The 27570-nt window shown below is 33.4% G+C and overlaps 1 protein-coding gene across 4 annotated transcripts in view; it reads right to left on the reverse strand.

The window, feature by feature from the left end:
• Positions 1-83: 83 nt before the first annotated feature.
• snx13 (sorting nexin 13) overlaps positions 84-27570 on the reverse strand; it is a 33199-nt gene continuing 5712 nt past the window's right edge. The window contains exons 2-26 of one of the 4 annotated variants that reach the window (XM_042776185.1): positions 25495-25607; positions 24438-24540; positions 23358-23447; positions 19525-19646; positions 19180-19301; positions 17898-18002; positions 15680-15768; positions 14391-14474; positions 14177-14315; positions 13964-14052; positions 13092-13191; positions 11869-12065; positions 11685-11789; positions 10383-10515; positions 10266-10303; positions 10106-10175; positions 7941-8116; positions 6770-6877; positions 6584-6694; positions 5553-5714; positions 5294-5365; positions 3986-4131; positions 3827-3895; positions 3636-3748; positions 84-988 (exon numbers count right to left, since the gene is read on the reverse strand). In XM_042776185.1, the coding sequence (XP_042632119.1) occupies positions 756-988; positions 3636-3748; positions 3827-3895; positions 3986-4131; positions 5294-5365; positions 5553-5714; positions 6584-6694; positions 6770-6877; positions 7941-8116; positions 10106-10175; positions 10266-10303; positions 10383-10515; positions 11685-11789; positions 11869-12065; positions 13092-13191; positions 13964-14052; positions 14177-14315; positions 14391-14474; positions 15680-15768; positions 17898-18002; positions 19180-19301; positions 19525-19646; positions 23358-23447; positions 24438-24540; positions 25495-25607 (2889 nt within the window). In that variant the 3' untranslated portion in view covers positions 84-755. Of the gene's footprint in view, positions 989-3635; positions 3749-3826; positions 4132-5293; positions 5366-5552; positions 5715-6583; positions 6695-6769; positions 6878-7940; positions 8117-10105; positions 10176-10265; positions 10304-10382; positions 10516-11684; positions 11790-11868; positions 12066-13091; positions 13192-13963; positions 14053-14176; positions 14316-14390; positions 14475-15679; positions 15769-17897; positions 18003-19179; positions 19302-19372; positions 19437-19524; positions 19647-23357; positions 23448-24437; positions 24542-25494; positions 25608-27570 lie in introns of those variants that run through there. The other 3 variants (XM_042776188.1, XM_042776186.1, XM_042776184.1) reach the window with 3 other exon arrangements.

A 27570-nucleotide genomic window follows, 5' to 3' on the forward strand; every position in this document is an offset into this window, starting at 1 on the left:
TTATTGTGATGTTTTTATCAGCTGTTTGGACTCTCATTCTGACGGCACCCATTCACTGCAGAGCATTCATTGCTGAGCAAGTGATGCAATGCTACATTTCTCCAAATCTGATGAAGAAACAAACTCATCTACATCTGGGATGGTCTGAGGGTGAGTAAATTGTCACCAAATTTTCATTTTTGCCTTATCTATTCCTTTAAGTCATTTTAGATTAGCTTAAATATTACATGTAAGCAAAAGGCTGAGAAGGATAACGTTACGCCTATTTCAGTTTCAGTGCCACAAGATGATCATAATACATCGCTGCCGACCCTCATCATATGATTCTGCTTGTAATGAGTGTTAAGGTGCATAGGTAGCTTCGGTCAGATTTCCTTCACCATACAGTATTGACGATGAGGCGACCGATGCCAAATACAAAACAAACCCAAAATAAACCAGTTTATATCTACACAGTGTCATTCAAAACATCAGATCAGAAATGCACGGCAAACGGAAAGAGCGATCGCTCAGTGCTCGGGCGCTGCAGTCTTTCGTAGTGGTTCAGACGTGATTGAGGTGCCGAAGACTTCACGATGATAAAATAACTCCGCTATGCTACGGCCGTGTCAATACAGTGCTTGAAAGGAGAACAGCCATGAGGCACTAAGAGGGAGGTGTGTGTTTGAGCGTTTGCCGTTCGGGGCGGCTCTGTTGTGGCGGGCGGCCGCTGGTTCCTCCTCCCCCTCTGCGTCGGCGGGAGAAGTGTCTGTCTGTCACCTCTTGTGCAAGCTGCGCAATTTCTGTGAATATCTGAGCACGCGTGGCGAGCGCGAGTGGAGCTTCACGAACAGCTCGGGGAACTTGTACTGAGGAAACAAGGTCTCCAGGTAGCCCTCCAGAAAGACGCAGGCCAGCCGGCGGTTCAGCGGTTGATGCTGGAACATGTCAAAGACGCGCAGGATGCCTTTCCGTGTGGTTTCTGCCCCAATGATGTGCTTCAGCTCATCTGATGGGAGGAGAACATTTCAAGTCAAGTCAAATGTATTTGTGTAGAGCATTTCATAGATTCATATAATATCTTAAAATCTTGCCTTATAGTCGCATTAAGCAGATTAGAGCTGGACAATAATATGTGACCTTGAACCACAAAACCAGTCTTAAGTGTCAATTTTTCAAAATTGAGATTTATACATCATCTGAAAGCTAAATAATTAAGCTTTCCATTGATGTATGGTTTGTTATGATAGGATGATATTTGGCTGAGATACAACTATTTGAAAATCTGGAATCTGAGGGTGCAAAAAAATCTAAATATTGAGAAAAATCACCTTTAAAGTTGACCAAATGAAGTACTTAGCAATGCATATTACTAATCAAAAATTAAGTTTTGATATATTAACGGTAGGACATTTACAAAATATCTTCATGGAACATAAACTTTTTTGCTTAATATCCTAATCATTTTTGGCATAAAAGAAAAATCGATAATTTTTAACCGTGCAATGTATTTTTGGCTATTGCTACAAATATAACCCAAATACTTAAAGGGATACTCCATCCCAAAATGAAAATGTTGTCCTTATTCACTTACCCCCATGTCGTTCTAAACCCGTAAAAGCTTTGTTCGTCTTTGAGACGAAGAAAACAAATACATAAGAAAAACAAAAATAACGACTTTATTCAACAATTGCTCTCCTCTGTGTCTCTCCAAATCAACATATCGCCATTTTGGCAATTCTGAGCAGTACGCAAGGAGAGGAATTGTTGAATAAAGTCGTTATTTTTGTTTTCTTTGTGTACAAAAAGTATTCTCGTCGCATTCAAAAGATTGGGGTCTTTGCATTGTTTTCTTTTTTTTTTTTATAAATAATACTTTTATTCAGCAAGGATGCATTTAACAGATCAAAAATACAGCAAAGACTTTTCTAAGGTTACAAAAGATTTCTATTTCAAATAAACACTGTTCTTTTGAACTTTCTATTCATCAAAGAATCCTGAAAAATATAATGGATCATGTTTTCAACATTAATAATAATAAGCAGCAAATCAGCATACTAGAATAATTTCTGAAGGGTCATGTGACACTGAAGACTGGAGTAATGATGCTGAAATTCAGCTGCAAATCAGAAATAAATTACAGTTTAACAGATATTCACACAGAAAACAGCTATTTTAAATGGTAATAACATTTCACAATATTATTGTTTTTACTACATTTTTGATCAAATAAATGCAGCCTTGGTGAGCAGAAGAGATTTTTCAAAAACATTTAAAAATGTTATCAACCCCAAGCTTTTGAATAGTAGAGTAGAATTTTGCAGAAAGCTCAGTATATATGAACAGAATTAGAATGGACATGATTCAGAGTTCAAAATATCCCCCACACCTTGCATAAGCATTTATTAAACATTTTGGATTATGTGATAATACTAGGGGTGGGAGAAAAAACATAATTTTTCAGATGCATCTCGATTCTCTCTTCAATGATTCAGAATTGATTCTGAGCGTGTTTATTTTTCCCGCATATGGCACGTGTGTGTGCTAGAGACGCGGCGGGCTTCACTGCACAGAATTTGCTCTGTGAGACACGTGCACAATGCTTGACAGTCTGTGCTTCCACCCGCCGTGTTTTACTTTAGATATGCTTCCATTTCTGCCGTTTGGAATTCAGTATGTATTAGATGCACGAAGCTCACGTACTGACAGACTTTCACACGTGCTTTGTGTTTGTTGTCCTGAAGCTCAATTGCGGCTGCGGTTAAATGCACTTGCATCCCCGAATACTTTTATATGAAACTGATGTACACACAGTCAGTTATGTTTTCAGAGCAGGGATAAAACATATGATATCGAAATAGATCTGTGCGTTAGTGTGAATGCAGCCTGTTAAAGCTGCATTCGTCTATGATCTCATCAGTAATCAAACGGGAAAAAAGAAAAATCCTCAACTATTGTCTGTAAACTTTCGGACACTTAAAGAAAACTTATTTGAAATAATTATTTGTTTTAAAAAATAGCCTGCTGTGCTTATATAATAAAAAAAAGTTAATTTTGCACAAAATAAATTTGATATAACATTTATATGAAAATGTAGCCATGTACAGTAATATTGAAAACGCATTGTGATATTGAGCAATGTGTGATATTGAGTTGATGATAAGCGTAACTGAATTGAAATTGTGAAACCAGTGAAGATTCACACCTCTATTTTTAAGATGGAAGTACTGACATACAGAGATTCCAACTATAAACAAAAAGCATATAACTGCAATTTTATTTAAGATGTAAAGTTTTAAAGATGTATTTGCACAGCAGAAGAATTAATTGGCGATCAAGAATTGTTTTGGAATCGGATCGTGACTCCCAGAATCGGAATCAGATCGGATCGTGAAGTGCCTGAAGATTCCCACCTCTAATAGATGTACAGGATGTATGACAACATTGTGATGCATCGATGCATCGTTAATCGTAATCGAATCGAGGGCCTCTGAATCGTAATCGAATCGAATCATGAAATACCCATAGATTCCCACCCCTAGATAATACATATAGTGCAATCTGCAGATTTTCCACTATAGTCTATGCTGTAAGTGCACATAAATGTTTGCATGTTCAGTGTCAGAAGATTCAGGCTGTAATGTGTGTGTGTGTACCTGGCATGATACCCAGGAGTGTGGTCTTAGCGGCGACTCGTGTCCTCATGCGTAAGCTTTTGTCTCTGTGGGGCGGCGTCTCGGCCAGAATCCCGTTTGGCCAGTAAGAGTCTCTGCGGGGTCAAAAACCCAGTCAGAAGCAGCAGCAGAACCACATACATGTCAAAACAGACAGCGAGTGAAATCATCACCTGAATCTCTTCACGTAATCAGACACTTGCTCAGGCGAGGTCATGTAGTCGACGTGATCGACAATTTTCCTGCAGTGGAGTGAAAATAAATGTTGACCGTTGAACAGACAGCAGAAATACAACCGTATGCGAGTCATAATGAGTGTGTGTCCGTGGCACCTGTTGATGGTGTCTCCAGACGTGGCTTTGATGAGCTGCTGCAGGAGGTTTTTGATGTTTCTGCGCAGCCACTGATTTCTCTCCTTCAGATCAAACACCTCGTCCATCAACAGCAACATCACCCTCAGTGGAATATTATCATCCACCTGGACATCAAAACAACATTCATTAAACCCACAGCTTCAACTCTACAATCTCATTCAAATCTCGTTCCAAGCCATGGAAAAAAAATTATTGGGGATGCAAACTAATTAGATAAATTATTTTTAATAAATGATTTGTTATTAAACAAATATTATTATTAGAATTTATTTTTTTCAATTATACAAAATAAAAATCAATAAAGAAATACATTACTATGGTAAAATACTAGTTCTGTAAAATAAAAAAATCAGAATTTAATAATAATGATAATAACAATGAATAAAATAATAATAATAAATATGATTATTTTATTAAATGATAAAATAAAAAGTCAACTAAAATAAATTACTATGGTAATATTGCTATTATAATAAATATTAAATAAATAGTGTAAATGTATTAAATTAATAAACTCAATCAATAAGGAAATACATTGCTTTGGTAAAAATACTATCGTACTGTACAATAAAAAAATTAATATTTAATAATAATAATAATAATAAATATTTTAATTGTATTAAATAATAAAAAGTAAAAATCAATTAAGAAACACAATATTATGGTAATAGTAATATTATACTGTAAAATAGAGTACTTAAAAATAATAATAATAATAAATATATATTTTATTAAGTTATACAAATAAAAACAATAAATAAATATTATATTAATACAGCATTACTTATTAAAAATAAAAAGCAACAATGAAATGCATTACTACATTAATATACTGTAAAATCTAAATAGTATTTAATAATAAAATGATTATTATTTTATTTTACTTAATTATAAAAAATAAAAATCAATAAGGAAATACAATATTATGGTAATAATACTATTGTACTGTAAAATAGAGTATTTAATTATTATTATTATTATTATTATTATTAAGTTATAAAAATAAAAACAATAAAGAAATATACTAATATAATAATACATTACTATATTACTATAAAAATAAAGAAAAAATAATAATTTGCGGGGGAAAAAATATATAACAATATTTATGGATGTCTTGTACCACACAGCTTGTACTAGAATTTCTTATTACAGTTATTTAAATAAATGTCATTATTAATCAGTGGCTTATACATATTGTGCAACAAAACCTTTGAGGCTGTGTTCGAGTGATTTGGCCAAGTTTTTGATTTGATGTTGACTCACATTGTCGTCCAGCTGGGCCGAGATGCGGCAGTGTTCGGGATCAATGTCAGACTTTGCAATTAAAGGAGGCACCTGCGGATCAGACACATCTGGAGTTAGTGACATACCTTCATAAAATCACGCCAGTCGAGCGCAAACACTTCCTACATGTCCGCTCAGGTATGCATATGAAATGAATGACAAACAGCACAAAGTTTCCCAGTTACACAAAAACAGGCAACCATCATGCAAAGCGTCCAGTTCTCCAGACATGCTCTACCTTAAATATGGAGTGTTTAATATCCTGGCCAAGTTTCTCTGACATGCGGCCCATGTCCGCCGAGACTTTGGACACTCCCTCGGCCAGGCTGTCCGGCAGTGACTTCACGGCATTGGACACATTCCGCATGGAGCTCCGGAGAGGATTCACAAACGTGTCCATCTGTCCAGAGAACAGAGAACAGGACAAGTTTAGAAAAAACGGCGAATCCAAGCAGACAACAACTCTAGGCTGCTCCCCTCTGGAGTAATGCATGGAGGTGCGAGCGATTTCATCACTGTTCCTACTGAACTGCAGCATTCAGATTGTGTCTGTACCGCTGCTAATTAACATTAAACCGACTCAACTTTCTACTATTCCTCAGGTTGTCCCGATTTGCCAAATCTCATTGAAAATGAATGACTTAAGCTAACTTTCTCGCCGCGAATCGCTGTTTGTGTGAACGCCCCTTCAGTCTGTCCCTCTCTCTATCTATCCATGCATCTATCAAAAGGATGACAAGAATATTAAGATCGCATCTATGGGTTTATCATTTCATTTTATTAGAATTTTTTGATTCAGTGCATTGGTTTAATGATTAGTTTGCATTATCTAAAAATATGTGTACTCAAGTCTGCATGTTTTTTTTTGCTAAAATATACACTACTGTTTCAAAGGTTTGGGGTCAACATAATTTTTTTTAAAATAAATTAATACTCTTATTCATCAAGGAAGCATTAAATTGATCAAAAGTGAGAGGAAAGACATTTATAATGTTACAAAAGATTTCTGTTTCAAATGAATGCTGTTCTTTTGAACGTTCTATTCATCAAAAAATCCTGAAAAATTGAAGAAGAGCCTTCTTTTGAAGACATTAAACATTAATCTTGCTTTTTTTCTTATGTTGGAGCATATAAATACAAATTCATGAAGTTATTTAGTGAATGCCTAGATTATTTTTTATATCACGATATAACTTTATAAGCTAAATCTCCCACCCTGCTGGACATCAAACACCTTCACTGATCGTTTGAAGCTTCTCCGTTTCTCACCTTGCGTGCGAAGTCTCCTTTGCCCTTGCTGTAGGCTTTGTTCTCCAGGAAGTCATAGACGTGGGGCATCAGCATGGGACAGGCCTTCACCATCTCAGGATTCAGCAGCAGCTGCAAGACAAACTCAGCTCTCAGCACACCTGAGCCAGCAGAACCCAAAATAAACCCCGTCCTCGTCTGACCCACCTGTAAATAAGAGTTCAGGTCCTTCTTCCTCTTCTCCAAAAACTCCCTGTCCATGTTGTTAAAGGTCTTTTTACCAGGAAGCTTGAGAATTGGACCAAGGGTCTCAAACTAAAGGAGGACACATGGGTTAGTAAACACCACATCTATCAAACCGCATTAGATCAGACTGTGTTCAACACAAAACTGTAGACTTATCCACAATTTTTGTAGACTCTTACACAATTTAAACGTCAGTCCTTCACAGATTTCAACATGTTTCTTTTAATGTTTGCTTAAAATTTTTTTTTAACTATTTTGACTAATTAATGATGATTTCAACGACCAATATGGGTGCAGTCCACATCGTTAACACATCTTACCAGGTTTCAAATTCTTAATTAAAATCACCACAGATAAAGGTCTGGATAAAGATGACATTTTTTTTTAAACCAATACATCCACATCCAAATATATTTTGGGATATGTTTAAATTCAGATAGCTGTAAATGCCTTTACAGCAAGAACACCCATGATAATAATAATAATAATAATAATAATAATAATAATAATAATAATAATATTATTAAATAAACATAAAAATGATCTATATTTTATATAAAAATTATATGACATATATTCTTGTATATACACACATATATAAATATTTAAGTAAAATTGACTATATATATATTTTTATATATAAATATAAAATATATATATATTTATATAAAAAATATATATATATATATATTCTTGATAATATATTTTTTTAATTTCACTCATCTCATCAAAAAAAAAAAAAAAAAAAAATAAATTATATATATATATATATATATAATATCATAAAAATATAATTATATATATATATATGGATGGTTGTGGCTTGTATTGGTTTCATAAAAATATAATTTCAATGCAGTCATTTTTCAAATTTTTGTGTTTTAAACACGGTAAACTGTGTTAAACAGTGATGCATCATAATAAAGACATAAAGACAGGCCAATAAAACAAAAAAGCTATAGACTTAGTGATTAACCACATTTCTACCATGTTGATTTAAGTTGTACTGCCTTTAAGTATTGCTGATGTTTTTTACTATTATCTAGTAATATAATATAAGATATGCATAACTTAAAGGCAGTACAACAAACTTCTCTGATAGGTGACGTGTGTAAGGGTAAATCTGTCTCACCTGCTCCGTGATGCGCATGTGGAAGTCGTGGAAATCGCTGTAGCGGCGGTACGTCTTCCAGATGTCCTCGCTGCCGTCGGAGTTCTTGCGTATGACGGTGAGGGTATAGAGGGCGTACGTCTTCCCGTGATCGTTACACACGCCTGCCACAGGAAGTTGGTTTAGAAAAGCATCAGCTACAGAGCACCGGGAAAGAGAGGCAGGAGCGATGGAAACGATGGTGCAGGGGAAAAGAGAACAAGAAAGACACAGCAGAGAGAGGACGACAAGACAAAGCGACAAGGGAGAGAGGAAAAAAAGATGAACGTAAGAAAATAAAGAAATATAGCTGATGGAATGAGTGTCACAGAATAAGAAAGTGTTGCTCCTTCAAATAAATGAAGCTTGAAAATGAGAAGTGATGACTAGAGAAGAGACACACACACAGAACATCTCTGAAATCACACAGATTGAGTCATTACTAACATTCAATTCAACAGCTCAGCATTTAAAAGAACTGAACAGAATTCAATAGAAAGCAGAGACCGGCTCGAAGAACGTCTGCGGGTGAAATCAGGTTGAGGTCATATTTCACCTCAAAATCAAAAATGAAAAATATTTACAAAATCATTTACTTATTTCTTTCTTCTGCTGATCACAAAAGAAGACATTTTGAAGAATGAGTGAAACCAAACACTTGCGGGTAGCCACTGACTTCCATAGAATTTTGTTTTATACTACTGAAGTCAAAGGCTACCGTCAATTGTTTGGTTACAAACGTTCTTTAAAATATCTTCTTTTCTGTTCATATTAATGTAATACAGTTTATATTCCTTTTTAATTCAACACAAAATCAGCATAAATTAAAGGAACCACAACAAATACTACCATTACATAAAAAAACATGTTTTAAGTAATTTATAACAATTCAAATATTATTACTTCACAATTTCTTGCATTACATTAATGAGAACTGGGAGGAGCCTAAAATTGACTTAATTTTCTTTAAACATAATATTTTTTTTATTGTTTTCTTTTGCTTCAAGGGTAAAATATGACCCAGACATACAGTACAGGTCAAAAGTTTGGAAACATTACTATTTTTAATGTTTTTGAAAGAAGTTTCTTCTGCTCATCAAGCCTGCATTTATTTGATCAAAAATACAGAAAAAAAAATGTGATTTGTGATATAATATTACAATTTAAAATACAGTTTTTAAATTTATTATACTTTTAAATTATCATTTATTTCTGTGATGCAAAGCTGAATTTTTTAGGATCATTTATCACATGATCCTTTAGAAATCATTCTAATATGATGATTCATTATCAAAGTTGGAAACAGTTCTGCTGCTTAATATTTTTTTTCAGAACATGTGATACTTTTTTAGGATACTTTGATGAATATAAAAAAAAAAGAAAAAAAAAAAAGCTATGTTTTTAAAATAATAAAATATTTTGTAATAACAATATACACTACTGGTCAGTAATTGGGGTCAGTAATTTTTTTTTTTTCTTTCTTTTTTTTAATAAAATCAATACTTTTATTCAGCAAGGATGTGTTAAATTGATAAAAAGTGATAGGATAAAAAAAATATTATTAGAATATATATTATTAGAATTTTTTTTTTTTTTGAATAAATGCAGTTCTTTTTAACCTTTTTATCATCAAATATATTAGACAGCAGAACTGTTTCCAACACTCATAATAAATCAGAATATTAGAATGATTTCTAAATGATCATGTGATAGACTGGATGTTTACATGTGACACTGAAGGCTGGAGTAATGATGCTGAAAATTCAGCTTTGCAAGTCACAGAAATAATTTTTTTTTTTTTTAAGTATATTCAAATAGAAAAACTATTATTTTTAAGTTGTAATAATATTTCACAATATTACTGTTTTTCTGTATTTTTGATCAAATAAATGCAGGCTTGATGAGCAGAAGAAACTTCTTTCAAAAACATTAAAAATAGTAATGTTTCCAAACTTTTGACCAGTACTGTACTTGTCTAGGTTCACCTCTGCAGATTGTTACATCATGTTGTAACCAGGTGCAATAAAATAAAAAGTTTTTGACAGCAACAAGACATTTTGATTGGCACAGTGGCTGTTTTTGAATTTTTTGAAACTGAACGGTATTATCACACTATTAAAATGGTTAATAGCAGGTCAAACTCTCACCCGTATCAGAGATAAAGGCATGAAGCTGAACAGATTCATCCACGCTCCCGCTGCTGAGATCATCTAATGACTACAAAACACAAGACTTAGAAACAAGCACACACACTCAATCACGCATGATGTATGTAAATACACATATGAATGGCTTTATTTGACATACTAAATTAATGCTTCCTGTTGGAGACCCGTTGAACGACTCTGGAGAAACAGAGAAATATGAATGAATTTTAGGAGATGATGTGTAAACAGACTCATCTGGTAGTGTGTGTGTTGTCACCTCCGTCCCCGTGGTCTGACCCCATGTAACTGGGCTCTTTCAGCATGTCCAGCTCGGCCAGCATCCGCACATACAGCGGGTGCTGCTTAAACGACGGGTAAAACCTCTCATCCCGCAACATCATGTCATACACCTGCGGAACACAGACAGCTCATGTACCTACATCTTTAATTAATTTTAATTAGTCATAATAATAAATCATGATAAAATTTTAAAATCTCAAAAATAAAAAAAAAAAAACACAAATAAATAAATACACACATACATACATATACATGCAAATATATTAAAGTAATATAAAATATATTAAAGATTTTGATATAAATAAAATATATTTTCAACATTTTCAAATGAGTTATTGGGGTGAAATGATGATTCAACATTGTGACTTCAGCAGATCTCCCACCAAATCTCATTTTATATGTGTGTGTGTCAAGTATACATCAGATGCAGATTATGCAGATGTTAATTACCTTTTTTACTATAGGTATTTTTCTTTTTTTAATACAGAATTTAAAGGCAGTACAACAAATGTATAAATTGAAATGTATAAATAATAGATAAACTGAAATAACACATTTCCCCCCAAATTTAATGTTTTTTTTTAAATGTATGTAGCTTGTAATAGTTAAAAAAATAATCGGTTTTAATTTAGACCTTTTTCACAAAAAATAATACATTGTTTTTTTTTTTTTTTTAACTGTGATCATGATTTATGCTTCTCTCAATTAATTAAGCATGATCATCTGCAATAAGCTTTCATGCATCTGGAGATTTTAAGAGTTTAACTCCCCCAATTAGAGCTTTTACCTTAAATGGACACATTTTCTGCCCAATGTTTTAATTAATCTTTGAATACATGCACTTACTAGAAGCTTCTTGTTTTCGTATAAAGAGCGTGTTTATATATATATATATATATATAAAATACATCAGGAAAAATAAACATTGCAAGCATCTACTTTTACATCAGGAAAAATATGCAAACTGACATCATGAGAAGACTTCTTGTTTGCAACTCGTATAAAGAGCGTGGGTTTTTATATAAATATATAAATATATATATATATAAAATTAAAATTAATTATTTTTACTGGTTTGGCTTTGCTCCATATCTTTTAATTGTTTATATTTAATTATAATTTTGTTATATATATATATATAATATATAAGATACATAGGATAATATAAAAATACATCAGGAAAAATAAACCATGCAAACTGACATCATGCAGCTCAGAATACACAAATCACACATATATGCTATTAAAAAAAAAATAAATAAAAAGATTCAGTTATCACCTTTTTCTGGATTTCATCAAATATTTCTGGTGTGGGATCCTCTTTATTGAGTTTCTGAGCCAGTCTGGTTACAGACGCTTCGTCCACCTCCACCCGAGGAGAGGCCTGAGAGGAAATAAACCCGTCAAACATCGCTTCATGGACACTTCCCGCATTTTTTACTGGTACGTCTAAGTCTTCTCACCTTCTCGGACAGGTACTGGTCGTAGACGCCGAGCGCGGCGGATCTCAGCAGGCCTTTGGTGGTCTGGCTGCTCTGAATCTTCCCGTCTCTCTGGCTGTTCTGTAAGACCTCCAGCTGCTGCTGCGCCGTGACCCGATAGCCCTCCACCGTCAGCCAGAAGAACAGGATCGCCTGACCGCCCATGTGCTGCATGTAGTCTACAGAGAGACCCAGAGAGACTGCTTTATTAGAGATATTCTCTCTCCAGACATCTGCCCAGTTTAAAACTTTTTATGATCGAGACAGAAGAGACGCATATGAGGCCGCATCGCCATTTCTATCTTGTGTGAAATCTAGCGACAGAGCAATTTTAAAAAACTGCTCTAGTGTTCAGAGCTTAATCTGAGAGAGGAGAGAGAGAGAGAGAGAGAGGAGAGAGGGCACTAGAGATGAGAGAGAGAGGGTAGAGAGACAGGGTCCTTTAGTCCTTAAAAAGTAGAGAGAGAGAGAGATAAGGAGAGAGAAAGAGAAAAACAGTAAAGAAAGAAAGAAAGAGAAGTTAATTATTTGAGAGAGAGAGATCTGACAGCCAGTTAGAGAGAAGGCGGGAAAACGCTTTTGTTGTGTGAGAGAGAGAGAGGAGACAACTTCTCCACATCTGGAAAAGAAACCTCAACACCAGCCTAGAGAGAGAGTTGAGAAAGGTGAGATCCAACCAGAGAGATCATCTCTTAAAGAGGGGTAAAGAGGAAAAAAGAGTAGGAGACAGAGAGAGACAAGAGACCCACATCTTCAACAATCACCCTTTGAGAGACAGATCTAGAGGACAGAGATAGAAGACAGGGGGAGAGGAGATCAGTATTTTCAAGGGAGGAGAGAGACAAAGAGTATCCTCAGGGACAGAGAGACAAGAAGATGGCCCAGGAGAGGGAAAGAGAACATCGAGAGAAAGATAAAGAACTCTCTTCATAGAGACCGAGGAAAAGAGAAATCTAAGGGGGAGGGTTAGAAACAGGAGAGAGAGTGCTTTAAAAATTTTTAAAAGAAAAAGAGAGACGAGAGAATCAGCCGAGACAGAGAGAGAAGAGAAGTTTTTTTATAGAGAGAGAGACAGAGAAAGAGAGAGAGGAGGACAGTAAGTGTGCATCCGTCTCGACTCACCCATAAAGAACAAGGCATTGAGGAACAAGTTGACGATGTCACTCTAATGAGAGGACAGTAAGTGTGCATCCGTCTCGACTCACCCATAAAGAACTGCAGCGCGATGTTGTGTGCTATTATATGTTCCAACGGAATCACACACAACTTCCCAAAATTAGCGGCGAGTTTCAAAGTGTCAACTTCCTGTTTAGAAAAAAACAACCAAAATGTGTTCAAAAGTCATTTTGGCAGGTGAAATGTTAATTATTTGGTAAACAAGTGGTTAATTAATTGCTGTTAATAATTTAGTTTATAAAAAGTACAATTTCTTTATTTTCCCAAAAAGTTATTATTAATTACAATAATTAATTATTTTAGTGGTCCATATCATTTTAATTAATATTTAATTATAATTTTGTTATACATTCCTAATTATATATTCTATATAGTCTTAATTACAACAAACTTAATTAAACTCCTATTAAACATAAATGCATTAAACTGCAGATGAAAATGTATTAAGAGCAGTGCTATTTTAGCATCAAGATACTATTATAGTTTTTATTAATATTTTGAATTAGTTTTTATATATTCACTTTAATTTTAGTTATAGTTTTAGTATTTGTAGTTGTGTTTTTAAAACATGTTTATATAGCTTTTTATTAATTTATATTTCAATTGATGTTTTAGTACATCAAGTTAAACAAAATAAAAATGAGAAATGTTACCTTGGCAACTAGCTGCAATAAAACATTTCAGTTCAGTTTTATTTCAAGAAACGAAAAGGTTTTAATGGTTTTAATTCTAGTTTCAGTTAACTTTAATAACCCTGATTAAGAGGAATTATTTAATGTTACATTTACACTATTGTTAAACATAAATTGACTATAAAAATACACATTCCAAGAAAGTTTTAAATGAACATTCATGAATTATAATAAAGCAAAAGTGCATGAAACAGGAGAGATTTGTTTACCTTCCCTGACTGTAGCCGTTGTATCCGTGTTTCACAGATTTTCTTCACAAACAGCAAACTGTTGATTTGATTCTTTATGAAGTTGATATCTGTGAGTGTGGAGAGAGAGAAAATGAAGCCCTGAGCTTGGTCTCATATTTTCCAAAACAAACCCTAGAATACACTGTTTATTTTCCAACACATAAGTGAGTAAGCCCGAGTGAGCGTGTGTACCGTCTCCTCCCGTGTCCAGAGATCGGAGGTACTGAAGCTCCTCCAGGACTTTGTCTTTGACGGCCTCCAGCTCGGCCACTTTGTCCGTCAGCTTTAAGATGTTCAAGAAGGCCTCGTAGTTACAGCTGGAGTCACGAATCTAAACACACACGCACAACTTCTTAAAGGTAATTCCTGACACGCTTCTGGACTGTACGAACCGAGCAGGTCTCACCATCCAGATGACGAACTGATTGATGTAATCAGGGTCACTCAGCTGGTTAATTAAGGGCAGCAGAACTCCTCTGGCCAAAACCTCCTGCAGGACACCAGAGAATCAATCAGTTCATCAACATCAACAGGTTTGCTCAAGTGTGAGACACCAAGACTGAACATCAAGACCTGTCAGGACCACATAAACCAAAAGTCTGGATCTCAGAACAGAACCAGATCTACTGTCTTAAAGGAATGTTCTGGATTAAATACAACTTAAGCTCTATCAACAGATACTGACAATTTGGACAGAGAATAATTTAGATGCTTTACAAATTGAAAATTCAAAAACAAAACAATTTTTAAATTAGAAAACAATTATATTTTTTACATTATTAAATTATTTACATTTTTAGATATATATATATTTTTTTTTATATCATTTTATTAAGTATAAGTTTTAGTAATTTTGTTCTGTGCTTGTCATTTTATTTTTTATATTTCTGTATAGCTTTATTTGTTTTATTTTACTTTAAGTTTCAGTCATCTTAGTACTTAAACTTTTTTGATTTTATTTAATATCAAAGACAACAATCAAAATAGATAAATAAAACAATGAAAAGCACAAGTTATATTACAGACCAGGATCAAAATAGAGAAAGAAAACAAAAAGCAAATAATAATAATAACAGCAAAATAATAATAATAATAATAATACTTTTAGTTTTAGCAATTTTAGTACTTAATTTTTTTTTTTAATTAGTTGCTAAGGCAAGTTTTTTAGGTTTAGGTTTTTCATATTATATTTTATTTTAGCTATTAATGCATTAAATTACTGCAGTGTAATGCATTTATAATAATTATATAATATTTATAATAATTATAAATCCATTAAAATACTACAGTGTGAAAATATTTTAAGAGCAATGTTATTTTGAACATTGAGATACTATTATACTTTTTATTAATATTTTGAATTTTTTTGTGTATATTTTCTGTTTTTATTTAAATTTCAGTTTTAAGGGTTAAGTTTTTCATCTTATATTTTATTTTATCTTCATTATTTCAAATAATGAAAACAATTTTTAACCGTTTTAATTACTCACTCATTACAATGAAATGCAGAAAAGAAGGTTACAGGTTTTTAAAATCAGTGTTTGCATCAAAATGTATGGTTTTCTCCACACAATCTGTGCTTTGCAGTTTTCATCCCTGTTTCATCTGGTCATGACATTACCTGAAAGATATGATGCGATGTGAATGAATTTGGGACTGATTTTGCATGCGTGTGTGTGTGTGTGTGTGTCTCACTTTGAGTAAGTATCTCATATTCTTGTTGTGGAAATCTCCAGGAGGTAGTAACAGGTATAGCAGCACTTCACAGAGATCCCGCAGGAAACCTGCACCAGAAACATACCATTTGAATTAATTAGACATCAATTCATTAAACCGTTAAAAAGGAATCTAGAAAAATGATCCAATTTTTTTATACTATTTAAAGCCCGTTCAGACTACACGATTTTAGCCCAATTTTGCCACGATCTGTTTGACGTAGGGTGCCGTGGGGATTCGTATATGACAGTAAGAGCACGATGTGATGCTTTACGATGTCAACACAGAAAGACTAGCATGTTTAGGAGCACAGAAGCGCCTTTGTACAAGCTTTCAAACATGCCAAAACGCAAAAGGGAGACAACGGTATCGGTCCTGCTAGGTATAATTTTACAATGAAGGAAAAGGTTCATGGAGCTACGGCAACAATACCCCTGCATTTATGATTCGGGACTACCGCGACAGTGAAAAAAAAAAAAAGGTCAAATAATAACTATTTTACCTCAGTTCTCTTTGAAAGTCCATACCATCCTCTTCATGCCATTCAGATTTGTCCATTGTCAGGTTTTCTTTCTTTTTTGGGCTTTTCTGATGACAAGACAGGGCAAAACACACTGTTTGCGAGCCATTGTTTGTTCACGCTCACAGCACCTTCTGTCTTGTCTCGCGCTACTGATGACAGCATGCACGCTGTTAATGACGGCATGCGGTGAATGTTCGGGTAGCATCGTATAGTCTGACATGATTCTTGTTCACGACACGACAAGATCGCATGAATCAAAACCGCATAATCTGTGTGTCTGAACGGGCTTTAGACTATTTATGACCTAAGGATCTGCAGAAACCCTGTCAACCCTCTACATTGAGAGTAAATCACTCACACATGTGACCAAATCTTACTCTAGGTGACTAAATGATATATTTCCACTCGCTAAACACTGACTGAGCGCTTGAGAGTTTCGCTCTCCATTAAGCAATCTGTGTTATTTTTTAATTCATCTCAATGGATGTGCAGCACACCTGTATTTGACACACTGTTTCTCACACATGCAAAGAAAGAGAGCGAGTCTTGCACACCACGCTCGATCGACAAGCTACATGTAAACCGTTTTCTTTGTTGTATTTTCCTGTCAAAATAACGGAGTTTATTTAGAATTTTTCAGCTTTTAAGAACAAGCAGAAGATTGAGGTTGAGATTGAAGTTTGAGGTACCGCTGACAACGTGATTAATATTCATTAACCCAGCAGCTCTTCAATTTTTAGTGAGTTGTACATTTTTTGTAGTAGTATAGTAGTAGTATTATCTTTTAATAATAATTACTATTATGAATTACCTTTTTTTTTTTTTCAGAAACCCTGAATGGCCATCAATACCTTAAGCATCACCACTAGTCCTAAGTTCTGTTAAAATGACAAATGTGCATTCATACAAGGTTACCAAGTTTTAGTTCTAATCACTAAATGTGTGTGTGTGTGTGTTTAGTTTTTTCATTTGATTGTTATTAACATGCAGTTAAGCTAAAAAAAATAACAAACCCATTGAGATTATATTGCCAAGGTGTGTGTAAAATAGTATATCAGTCCGGCGACTAAAAAAATGTACTAGCCGATGGAGATTATATTGCCAAGGTGTGTGTAGAGGGTTGCCTGTATTGTATGACTTCAGATGTCTTTGAATGAAGCGCACAAGCTATACAAACTTCTTTTATGGTTTTATTTTTTGTGCATTTTTTTTACACAAAGCAGCTGTTTTTCCAGTTCACTTTCAGTGTGTGGAAAACAGCAGCGTAAACATTCATCAAAACATCTCCTTTTGTGCCCCACGGAAAGACGAAAGTTGGTTTTAGAAAGATATGAGGGTGAGTAAATGTAATCTTTCATCTGGTAATGATGATGGAATGCAGATGTGATAACGACATCTTTTATATACGCAGGGCACATTTATACACACACCTCCACACAAAAATGGTTTCATTGTTTTCTTCTATTACCAGACAGCACTCAAAGCATTTCACTGCATTGATAACTGGGTGTGTGTTTGTATTTTTTGCTAATCAAGTCTTTCAGATGATCTGGCTTGCAAGATCTGCCCTAGAGAATTATTTCTATTGTTGATATAACGCAAAACCACGCCTTGAATCACTGGGCTGGAGTCTCTGAACCGTCTATAGACACAAATCCTCTGTGTTTGTCTTACCTTCTTCATCCTTGCGTGACATGCAGACAACATCTCTACAAATCTTCCTCTCCATTTCCACCTCCGCCTCAAAAAACGAGTCCAACAACTCTTCCGGAGCGTCACCTGCCACAAACACACGAACGACATCATGCACAAGCTCACACTATGAGTCAGTAAATCAAGTTTCCAAGCAAGATGCGCCGTACTCAGTGAACGGGAACTGGTGTTAGGAAATCAGCTATGTTTTACATGCTACAACAGTTTTAGACTTGATACTGAGATCTTTACACCACGTCTTGATCAGCGGTGATGCAATACAATGCTCTAGGTTGCTCTTCTCACTTGTAATCCAACTCTATTTTACAAGGTTAGTTAACCCAAAGATTAAAAATATTGAAAATAGCACAATTATCATTCCTCAAAACATCTACTTCTGCATTTCAAAGAGGAAATCAAGTTATATGGGTTTGAAAAAACAGTAACACTTTACATTCCGGTTCACTTGTTAACATTAGTCACCATTAACAATCAGTTAACATGAACTAACAATAATTGAGATACAGTTATAGCAATATATATTACTATTTTAATTTAGCTTTTATTTTTATATTTTCTGTCTTAATTGTAATAAATAATTTTAAATGAAATAATAGATTTTATTTCAAAATAGTAATTGAATATTTTTTTTTAGTTTGTCATTTATTTATTTATTCTTAATATAGTTTTCATTATTTATTTTTTTATTGCAGATTTTGTTTTAGTGATTTAAAATCACCGATATAAACTAAATGAAAATTAGAAATGTTTTTTTGGCAACCAGCTGAAATAAAATAAGTTAAAGTTTTCTGTATTTTATTTCATTTTGTTTTTATTTTATTTTATTTTTATTTCAAGTAGCAAACAAGTAGTTCAAGTCTTTTTTGTTGTAGTTTTAGTTAATAATAACCCTGCAAATAATGACAAATATTTTTTAAGCATTTATTAATCTTAGTTAAAATGTTTTTTTTTTTTTTATATTTAAAATAATAAAATAAATTATGTTAATATTATTTAATGAACTAACAATGAACAGTCGTATTTATTAACTAATGTAAATAATGATGAGTAAGTACCGTAACAAATGTGTTTGGTATAAATGCATGTATACTCATTGTTAAGGTTAATTCATGCATTGGCTACCATTAACTAATGGGACCTTACTATGAAGTGTTACCAGTATTGCAGAATTGCCTCTGATAAACTGTTTGCTTTGGTTTTGCAGACAGTGTGAACTGAGAGGAGAGAAGAGAATGATCATTACGTTGTTTCGGATCTTCTCTCTCATTTAGCCTCTCCTGAGCTTTCCTGAAAACACGCAGATGAGTCGCGAAATCATCCACCAGTCTGGTGGTGAAATACGGCTGCCAGTCCACCTCTTTAGACCTGAGGAGCGGAAAGATTGAGCGCTTAATGAATCATGCACTAAACAGTCTCCATTTCAACACTGTGTTTACCAGGAAAAATGTGTCAGAACATCTGAATGCAGTGTTTGGTTTGTGGTCAGGTGTTGCATCATCCCTGAAAAAACCACAGTGTCACTCACACGCTGATACAGCCGTGATTTTAAAGCAGATCTGAGGGGAAACGGGTCGGACGGGTGTCTCACCTGGTGGAGAACTCAACGAGGGCGTTCTGGACCGTCTGACGGATCTCCAAGAGGAACGTTTCATCATCACTCAATGTGTAATACCAGTACTGGATATAGTCCCTCAAAGCAAACTGGATGACCTGATGAACAACATGAGAAGAGGATCAGATGAGCATTTCCTGAAACAAACAGGGCCACATGAAATCTGTTTTATTTTTCCCCAAATTCAGTTCTTCTGTTTTAATTTTTCAGACTTCTGTTTTTTTTTTTGTTTGTTTAACTTTTCTAAATTCTGTTAAACTCTTAAACTTTAACAATAAAAAAGCATGTCTAATTTATTGAAATCATAAATCGTACACAATTGAACAAAAGTTTATTAAAAGTTTAACAAAAAATATATTTTAAGGTCACTAAGAAATGGGTTTTATTGTTTCTCAAATGCAGTTTTATTTTTACCAAATTCTGTGCTTTTTTGTTTTATTTTTTCCTGTATTACTGTATTTCTGCATTTCTTTATTTTAATGATTTAACTCATTTTGAATAATCAATTTTATTAATAATAATACTAACGATAATGATAATAATCATAATAATTATTATTATTAATAATAAACTGAGATATACTGTCTGCTGTGCAACACTAATTTATTTCTGTCACAATTTCTTCAAGTTAAACTGAACTTTTATTTTGACGGGTTGCTGTGAATGTGTTTATATGATAGTAGTTTTTCTCAAATTTAATGATAAAATGCTCATGAAGAATTTCAGAAATCCAGAAAAATACCACTGAATTTCCAAAAAAGAGAGAGAGAAAAAAAAAACATTTCATTTGGCCTTATTATTGTAAAAATAAAGGAATAAGTTATTTATCTGTTAAAGTTTTATTGTTAAATTAGACATCAATTAATAGAACCATTAAGGGAATCTAGAAAAATGAAATGGGAAAAATAAAAATGAATTTAGGAAAAAATAAACCGGATTTCCCACAAGGAAATGTATTTTTTTCTGGATCATGTGCTCTAGGTTAATTTTGGCACAGACACAATGACCCATCACTTCTCCGCAAAGGACTCTGGGTAGACATTCCTGAGCAGATGTGAAGCTCAGTAGAACAGACCGAGAGCTGGAGCTGCTGACGTTCTCTCACCATGACTGTCTATAACCTAAAGCAATTTCCTCAAAACCTCAGACTAACATAGGATGAGTTTCACAATGATTCACTCATGAAGAGGTCTTATACTAAGGGACAAGACACATTCATATCACGGGATACTTATTGTTTTTTTTCTCACATCTGCAAGTCTCTCCAGTTTACCTTTTTCAGTTACTGAAACTAAACCACAAAACAAAAAATAAAATCAGGAACCACTTTTGAACACATCAGCTTCGTTCCAAAAACCTAGTCTGCTGCTGACCTAGACAAAAACATTTTCAGTCAACACTTTCCACAAGAAGGCCGTTCAAAACATTAGCTAACATCTTCTAAGAAACCTTGCTATAATTAACTTCTTGGGCAGCATCAAATGCATTCTTGCAGATTATGCTATTCCAAAATGCACTGCAAAGATTACAATGGAAATTATAATTTATAACAAATTATATAAACTACTGTAAGTATATCCAAACTTACCCAGATATATACAGTACACTTATGTTAAGCCGTACGTACCTCTAGAGCAAATCTCAACTGCTTAATTGTTATGTTGCTGAAAAATGTAAACTATTTTATCGCCCAGCAATATATTTTAAGATGTATATATATTATATACGTCCTACTTCACCAGCACACTAACGTTAAACTATATATATATAATATATAGCAAATCTTAGCTGCATGTTAGTTTATATAGTTGGAAAATTTAACCATATCATCGCCCAGCTCTTTATGTAAAGGATTTATTAGTATGTCCAACGTTTTCTGCATACATACAGTACACTCACGATATTATAGAAAAACATTACTTTGTTATGTAGCACTTTGTTTCAAAATTTCCCAAAAATTGTTAGGTAATTGTTAAATTAATATTACACTTTTAAACATTAATTCAATTGTTAATATTTTATGCCTTATGTGATTACAATCACTTTTGATAATAAATTTGTATTAAATCATAAATCCAAAAAAACAAAAACTGTTAACGCCGAATTCTAAATGAATGAATGAATGAATAAATAAATAAATAAATAATTGGGCCCCATAATAAAAAAAATTAAAAAATGAGTAAATTATTAACAAATTATTATTAAAAAATATTTAATTTCATTAAAACACACATTACATTAAACTTTTACATAATTATTAAATTAATTAAATTATTAAGTTTAATGCACAATGTAAACTATATTATCGCCAAGCTCTAATCTGCTAAATGTGACTGTAAGGCTTAGAGGTATTATAAACATGATTTTCTGTAAAGCTGCTTTGAAACAATGTGTTGTGGAAAGCACTATACAAATAAACTTGACTTGACTTCAAAAAAAAAAAAAAAGGGTGCAAAATGGTTGTGCATAGGGCTGGGCGATATGGCCAAAAAAATTAGTACTAACAATTACAGTGCATTTTTTTTAAAAAAAAAATTCCCAATATTTTATGTGTACAGTGCATTTTTTTTGGCTTCTCAGTTTAATAAATCATGTCAAATCCCTATCTCTCAATCTGTTTTCTAAATGAAAAAAAAAGGGTGTAAAATGGTTGTGCATAGGGCTGGGCAATATGGCCAAAAAAGTTATCACAATAAGTTTTTTTCATATCAGTCGATATCGATAATTATCATGATAAATGTCAAATCTGTATTTCTTTCAAGTTTAAAGCCAGATTTATGCTCCAAAGTGAAAGCTGTAGAAACCAGACCATTCATTTTCCTTAACAAAATAAATATCTAACAGAAAATGTATTTCTTAGTTTCTGCATGTTCTAATGAGTGATATTGTTTCAAATCAAGAAACATGTTTGGGTTGCATGATAATATTAATAATAATATCACTTTTTGTCTCTTAAAAATGCACATTTGATAGTAGCTTGAGTTAGGATGCAGAGGTAAATTTTTGTTCATTTTCAAAATCAGTAACATCTGTGAAAAATCCAGCAACCTCAGTTTTATATGGTTAAATTTATCCTGACCAAGTTATTAATTTATTTATTTTTTAAATTAAGCATTGGTCTCCCATAGTAGCATACATTTAAATCATGACAAACACAGTGAAAACCACACGTATAGCACCTCAATACCATGGTAAAAATATAACTAAGTGGTTTTTAGGTGGCCTATTTGTATGAAAAACAGTAGTCTAAAAACATTCAGTATAAATGCACACATGCGATAGCTTAATCACAAATACATACTACAATTATATACCATTATTATTTTAATAAAATTCTGTGTGAATATCCCAAATTTCTGCCACAATGCCATGGTGCAGCGAGTGTTACTACGGTAAATCCATGGTAAATGATGGTGATGTGTAGACTGAAAAGCCTTCTGACTGTATCATTGCACACAGTGTTTCTCCTGTTTGTGTTCATCGCATAAGAGCTAAAGTGTAGCATTAAAAAAGTGACCCTAGCAGAATATATGCTTTGTAAGCAGACCGATTCAGTAAAGCATGTGAGACCACTGACTGAAAACGAGTGTCATGTGCTCATCTGCTCTATGAAAAAACCAGTACAGCCTTAACTCTCAAATGAGCTGATCCAGCATCTGACGCGTCACAGGCGGAAACAAATGGATTTTGTGAAGCGAAAGCTCGACAGTCTGGACAAACTCATCAGTTGAGAAACCACAGGTTCCTCAAGCACATGAACGAGCTTTTAGCTGTCACGTTCATTTGTCCGTTTGGTCATGGTACAGTACCTGCTGCAGTGGCTCATCTATGATACTGGATCCTGTCAGACGCCGATCGATCTTTATGGGTTTGGACTCTGATTTCATCTCCTCCAAAACCTGACAAACAAACACAGAGGATTAAAACTCAGAAGCTGAACATGAGTGCAATTCGAAGACAACATGAAATAAAAATTAGCAATTTACTTTCTTAATAAATGTTGATGATTTTGTCATAAGTACACAGAAACTCCACAGAAGGTCTTCACAAAATATGAAGAAATTGCGACAGAAATATATTACTTTTATATGGTAGAATGTACTTCCCAAATTAATAAAAATAACTACAAAAATAAAACTTAATTTTTTAAGGAATATCCAATTTTTACTTCCATGTTATATTATCAATAAACACTTTGTTCGAAAATTTCCAATATAATAATATATATTTGTACAGATTAATTGAATTGTTAATGGTTTTATGCCTTTATTTGATTACCACTGCTTTTTGAGAATGTCTGAAAAAAAAATAAAAATAATAATATATAGATAGCTAGATAGATAGAAATATATATATATATATATATATATATATATATATATATATGTATATATATATATATATATATCTATCTATCTATCTATCTATCTATCTATCTATCTATCTATCTATCTATCTATATATCAAGGTCAGAACCACTATATATGTCACAGAAATGAACAAAAATGCAAATGTACATATTTTTATGAATATAATTTTTTTTAACTTAATAAATTAGTTTTTTAATAAATTTAATTAAATCATTTAATTATTATGAAACTATTTAATTACATTTAATTTATTCATTTTAAGAAAAAAGCTGCCTGTCATACTTTTTAACGATTATTTTTTATTTTTACATTTTTTATTTTTAAAATGTTAATAAACTATTATTATTCAATTAAATTATAAAATTTTAAAAATTTCATGTAATTATTATTTTTAATTAAAACATAAGAAAAAAGCTGCATGTCATACTTTATTGATATAATGTATTATAAATGCTTTTGTGTGTTGTGGAAAATACGAAAAACAAAACTTGGAAGACAAACATTCAAGAGTTTGCACACCTTCAGTATGGCTGACTGTGTCGATGGCAGGTAGGAGTGTTCACACCTTTCCAGGTGTTTCTCTGAGTTTATCTTTCCAAATAAAAGAAGCACTACAAAACCCCTAGAAAAGGAGAAGAGAGAGAATGCAACGTCATACTGGAGCATCAACAGGTGCTGCAGAGGTCAAAGGGATGGTTCACCCAAAAATTAAAATCGCCCCATGATTTACTCACCCTCAAGCCATCCTAGAGTATATGACTTTCTTCTATCAGACGAATCCAATCAGAGTTACATTAAAAAATGTCCTGGCTCTTCCGAGCTTTATAATGGCAGTGAATGCCTGTTGAGATTTTGAAGTCCAATAAAGTGCATCCATCCATCATAAAAAGTACTTAAGAAGGGTTAATAAAATCCTTCTTTAGCGAATTGATGCGTTTGTGTAAGAAAAATATCTATATTTAAAACCTTATAAACCGTAATCTCTAGCTTCCGCTAGTCTCATGAGAACCAAGTTTTGTTTACAGCAAAGGAATCCCAGTCTCCTCTTTGCTTATCTCGAAATCCTCAGACAATTTTCTTTATAAATCCTCATTTTGTTATTCTAATTCGTGACCATTTTTTGTTTTGCTCTCTCTTCTGCGCCTCTGCATTTGTCACTTAGCTTACGCTACATCATCCGCTGGAATGGCGTTCTATTGTGAACGCGTGTATGACAGTTAGCAGAGGCTAGAGATTTCTGTTTATAAAGTTTTAAATATAGATATTTTCTTACACAAACGCATTGATTTGCTTCAGGAGGCCTGTATTACCCCCCTGGAGCCATCTGGAGTATACTTTATGGTAGATGGATGCGCTTTATTGGACTTCAAAATCTCAACAGCCATTCACTGCCATTATAAAGTTTGGAAGAGCAAGAACATTTTTTAATGTAACTCCAATTGTATTCATCTTTAGGAAGCAAGTCATACACACCAAGAATGGATTGAGGGTGAGTAAATCATGGGGTAATTTTCATTTTTGGGTGAACTATCCCTTTAAAGCGCACTAAAATAAGATGTATTTGTGATGCACTTACCCGCCAATGAAACAGAGGATGTAGAAGGCCAGATAAAAAATGGCAAAAGGTCCAAATGTGATGAGGAAGAGGACGACTCCCAGACCCCCCCATCCCCAGATGGACAGACTGGCCTGAAACACACAGAGTTAATGACATTATTTCTTATCTTTGGCTGACTGTGAGTGCTCATGCTGAAGAGCTTTCATTGATCCGAATGAAAGCAGCATGAATACAGTGTACTTGAACGTACAGTACAGAAGAAAACCATGACATGATTGCAGCTACTGAACAACTGGAAGTGAACATCATCAGGGTCTAAAATGTTTAGTGGGTGAAGAGAGGAAATTTACCAGCCATGAAAATGCACTTTATTATTAAAATTATATTTTATCTCTATGACAAAGGCATTAATTTGTTGCTAGCATCATCATTTCAGCAGCATCAACTACTGCTTTCATGCTCACATAGGTAAAAGACCCTGAGCTTTTCTCTCTTTGATTTGACTGACTCATGCCAGATATAATCAGTAAGGGTCAGACTATCGTTCTTATATTGCAATTAAAGTAGTGAAATTACAGGCCATCTCGCCAAGCTGCACTTTGCTCCAGATCATCATCATCGTAAGAGAGAACCAGAAGAACTGAAAGCACAGTGCAGGCGCTTCCAGCAGACAGGTAAAAGGATTTCAACAGAACTGAAGGGAGGAAACAAATTAGGACGACACAGATGAGAGAAGCGAGTGTGACTGTGAATGTGTCCTATGGCCAGGTTTCCTGTTTTTGCCAGGACAGGAAACTCAGTGACCCAATCTGTGCACTTCCCTTCCTGAGCTGATCGTGCACACACACACACACACACACACACACACACACACACACACACACACACACACACATCCCTGTGTGCTCTGGATCTGAAGGGTCGGACCTGGAGTGTGTCCTGCTCAGCTTAAATAAACATCAGCCAAAAATATGATCAAAGGAACATGACTGAGAAAGAAAGAAGAGAGAAAATAAAGGGCAAAGAGTAAAGACTGCAAAAGAGTAAAAGAAAGAAACTGAGATATTTTTAAGATATTTTAGAGAACTTTGATACCACATGAACTCATCCCTAAACATAGGGCCCTATGATTTCTGTGATGCGGAAAATGAGGAATCGCAGAATTCTTTCATAAAAATGGAATTTACTGTATCACATGGAATGTCACGGTATTTGTCAGATTTTGAATAAGGTCAGTACACTTAAATAAAATCACAATATGGACTAGTGTCTGTGAATGACATCACAAAAAGACTATTTAAATATGAATCCTGCATGTTCTGCATGTCTCTATGTGAATGCAACCCATCAAAATAAAAGTTTGATTTAACTTAAATAAATTTTTTACCAGAAGAATTAAAATACACAACAAAGAATTTCATAGGACTTTATCATGTAGCAAATTAATAAATTAAGCAGTTTTTATGAATTCAATTTATTAGACATGTTTTTGATTAAACCATTCAAATGGAATCCTAAATGGAAATGGAAAACAAAAAATTAGGTGGTAAAAAAAAAAAAAAAAAAAAAAAACTAATTTCACAGGGCCCTAAAAATTTATTTAGTTAACTTTTAATAAATTGCTGTTAAATTGTATAAGTTCAATAATCTCAATTAATTAGACATGCTTTTTGATTAATAAAATTTCATTTAACAATTCAAATGGAATCCAGAAAAATTCAAACAGAAAAAAATACATTTGGAAAAAAATTAAATGGAACTTGATGCCACATGATGGCACTGAGTTAACCTCGGTGATTCATTTCAGGAACACAAACCCTAGTCCTGACCCACTGACCTCTGTAATAGTGGTCAACCGATATTGATTTTTTTTTTTTTAACAGCCGATGCCAATATCTTGGAAAACAGGGTGGCCGATAGCCAATATAAAGCCGATATAATTTTTGTATTTTAATATTTAAGAAATTTGAAGTAATTTGACAATGGATTAAAAAATAAATGTGTAAATTTACACGTATACTTTAGATGACAAAGTATTTTTCACAAATAAATAAATATTTAATAAAAATTAAAAAGGAAGTAAACACTGTAACC

Source organism: Cyprinus carpio, chromosome A19 (assembly GCF_018340385.1).
Source record: "Cyprinus carpio isolate SPL01 chromosome A19, ASM1834038v1, whole genome shotgun sequence".
NCBI classification, from domain to species: Eukaryota; Metazoa; Chordata; class Actinopteri; order Cypriniformes; family Cyprinidae; genus Cyprinus; species Cyprinus carpio.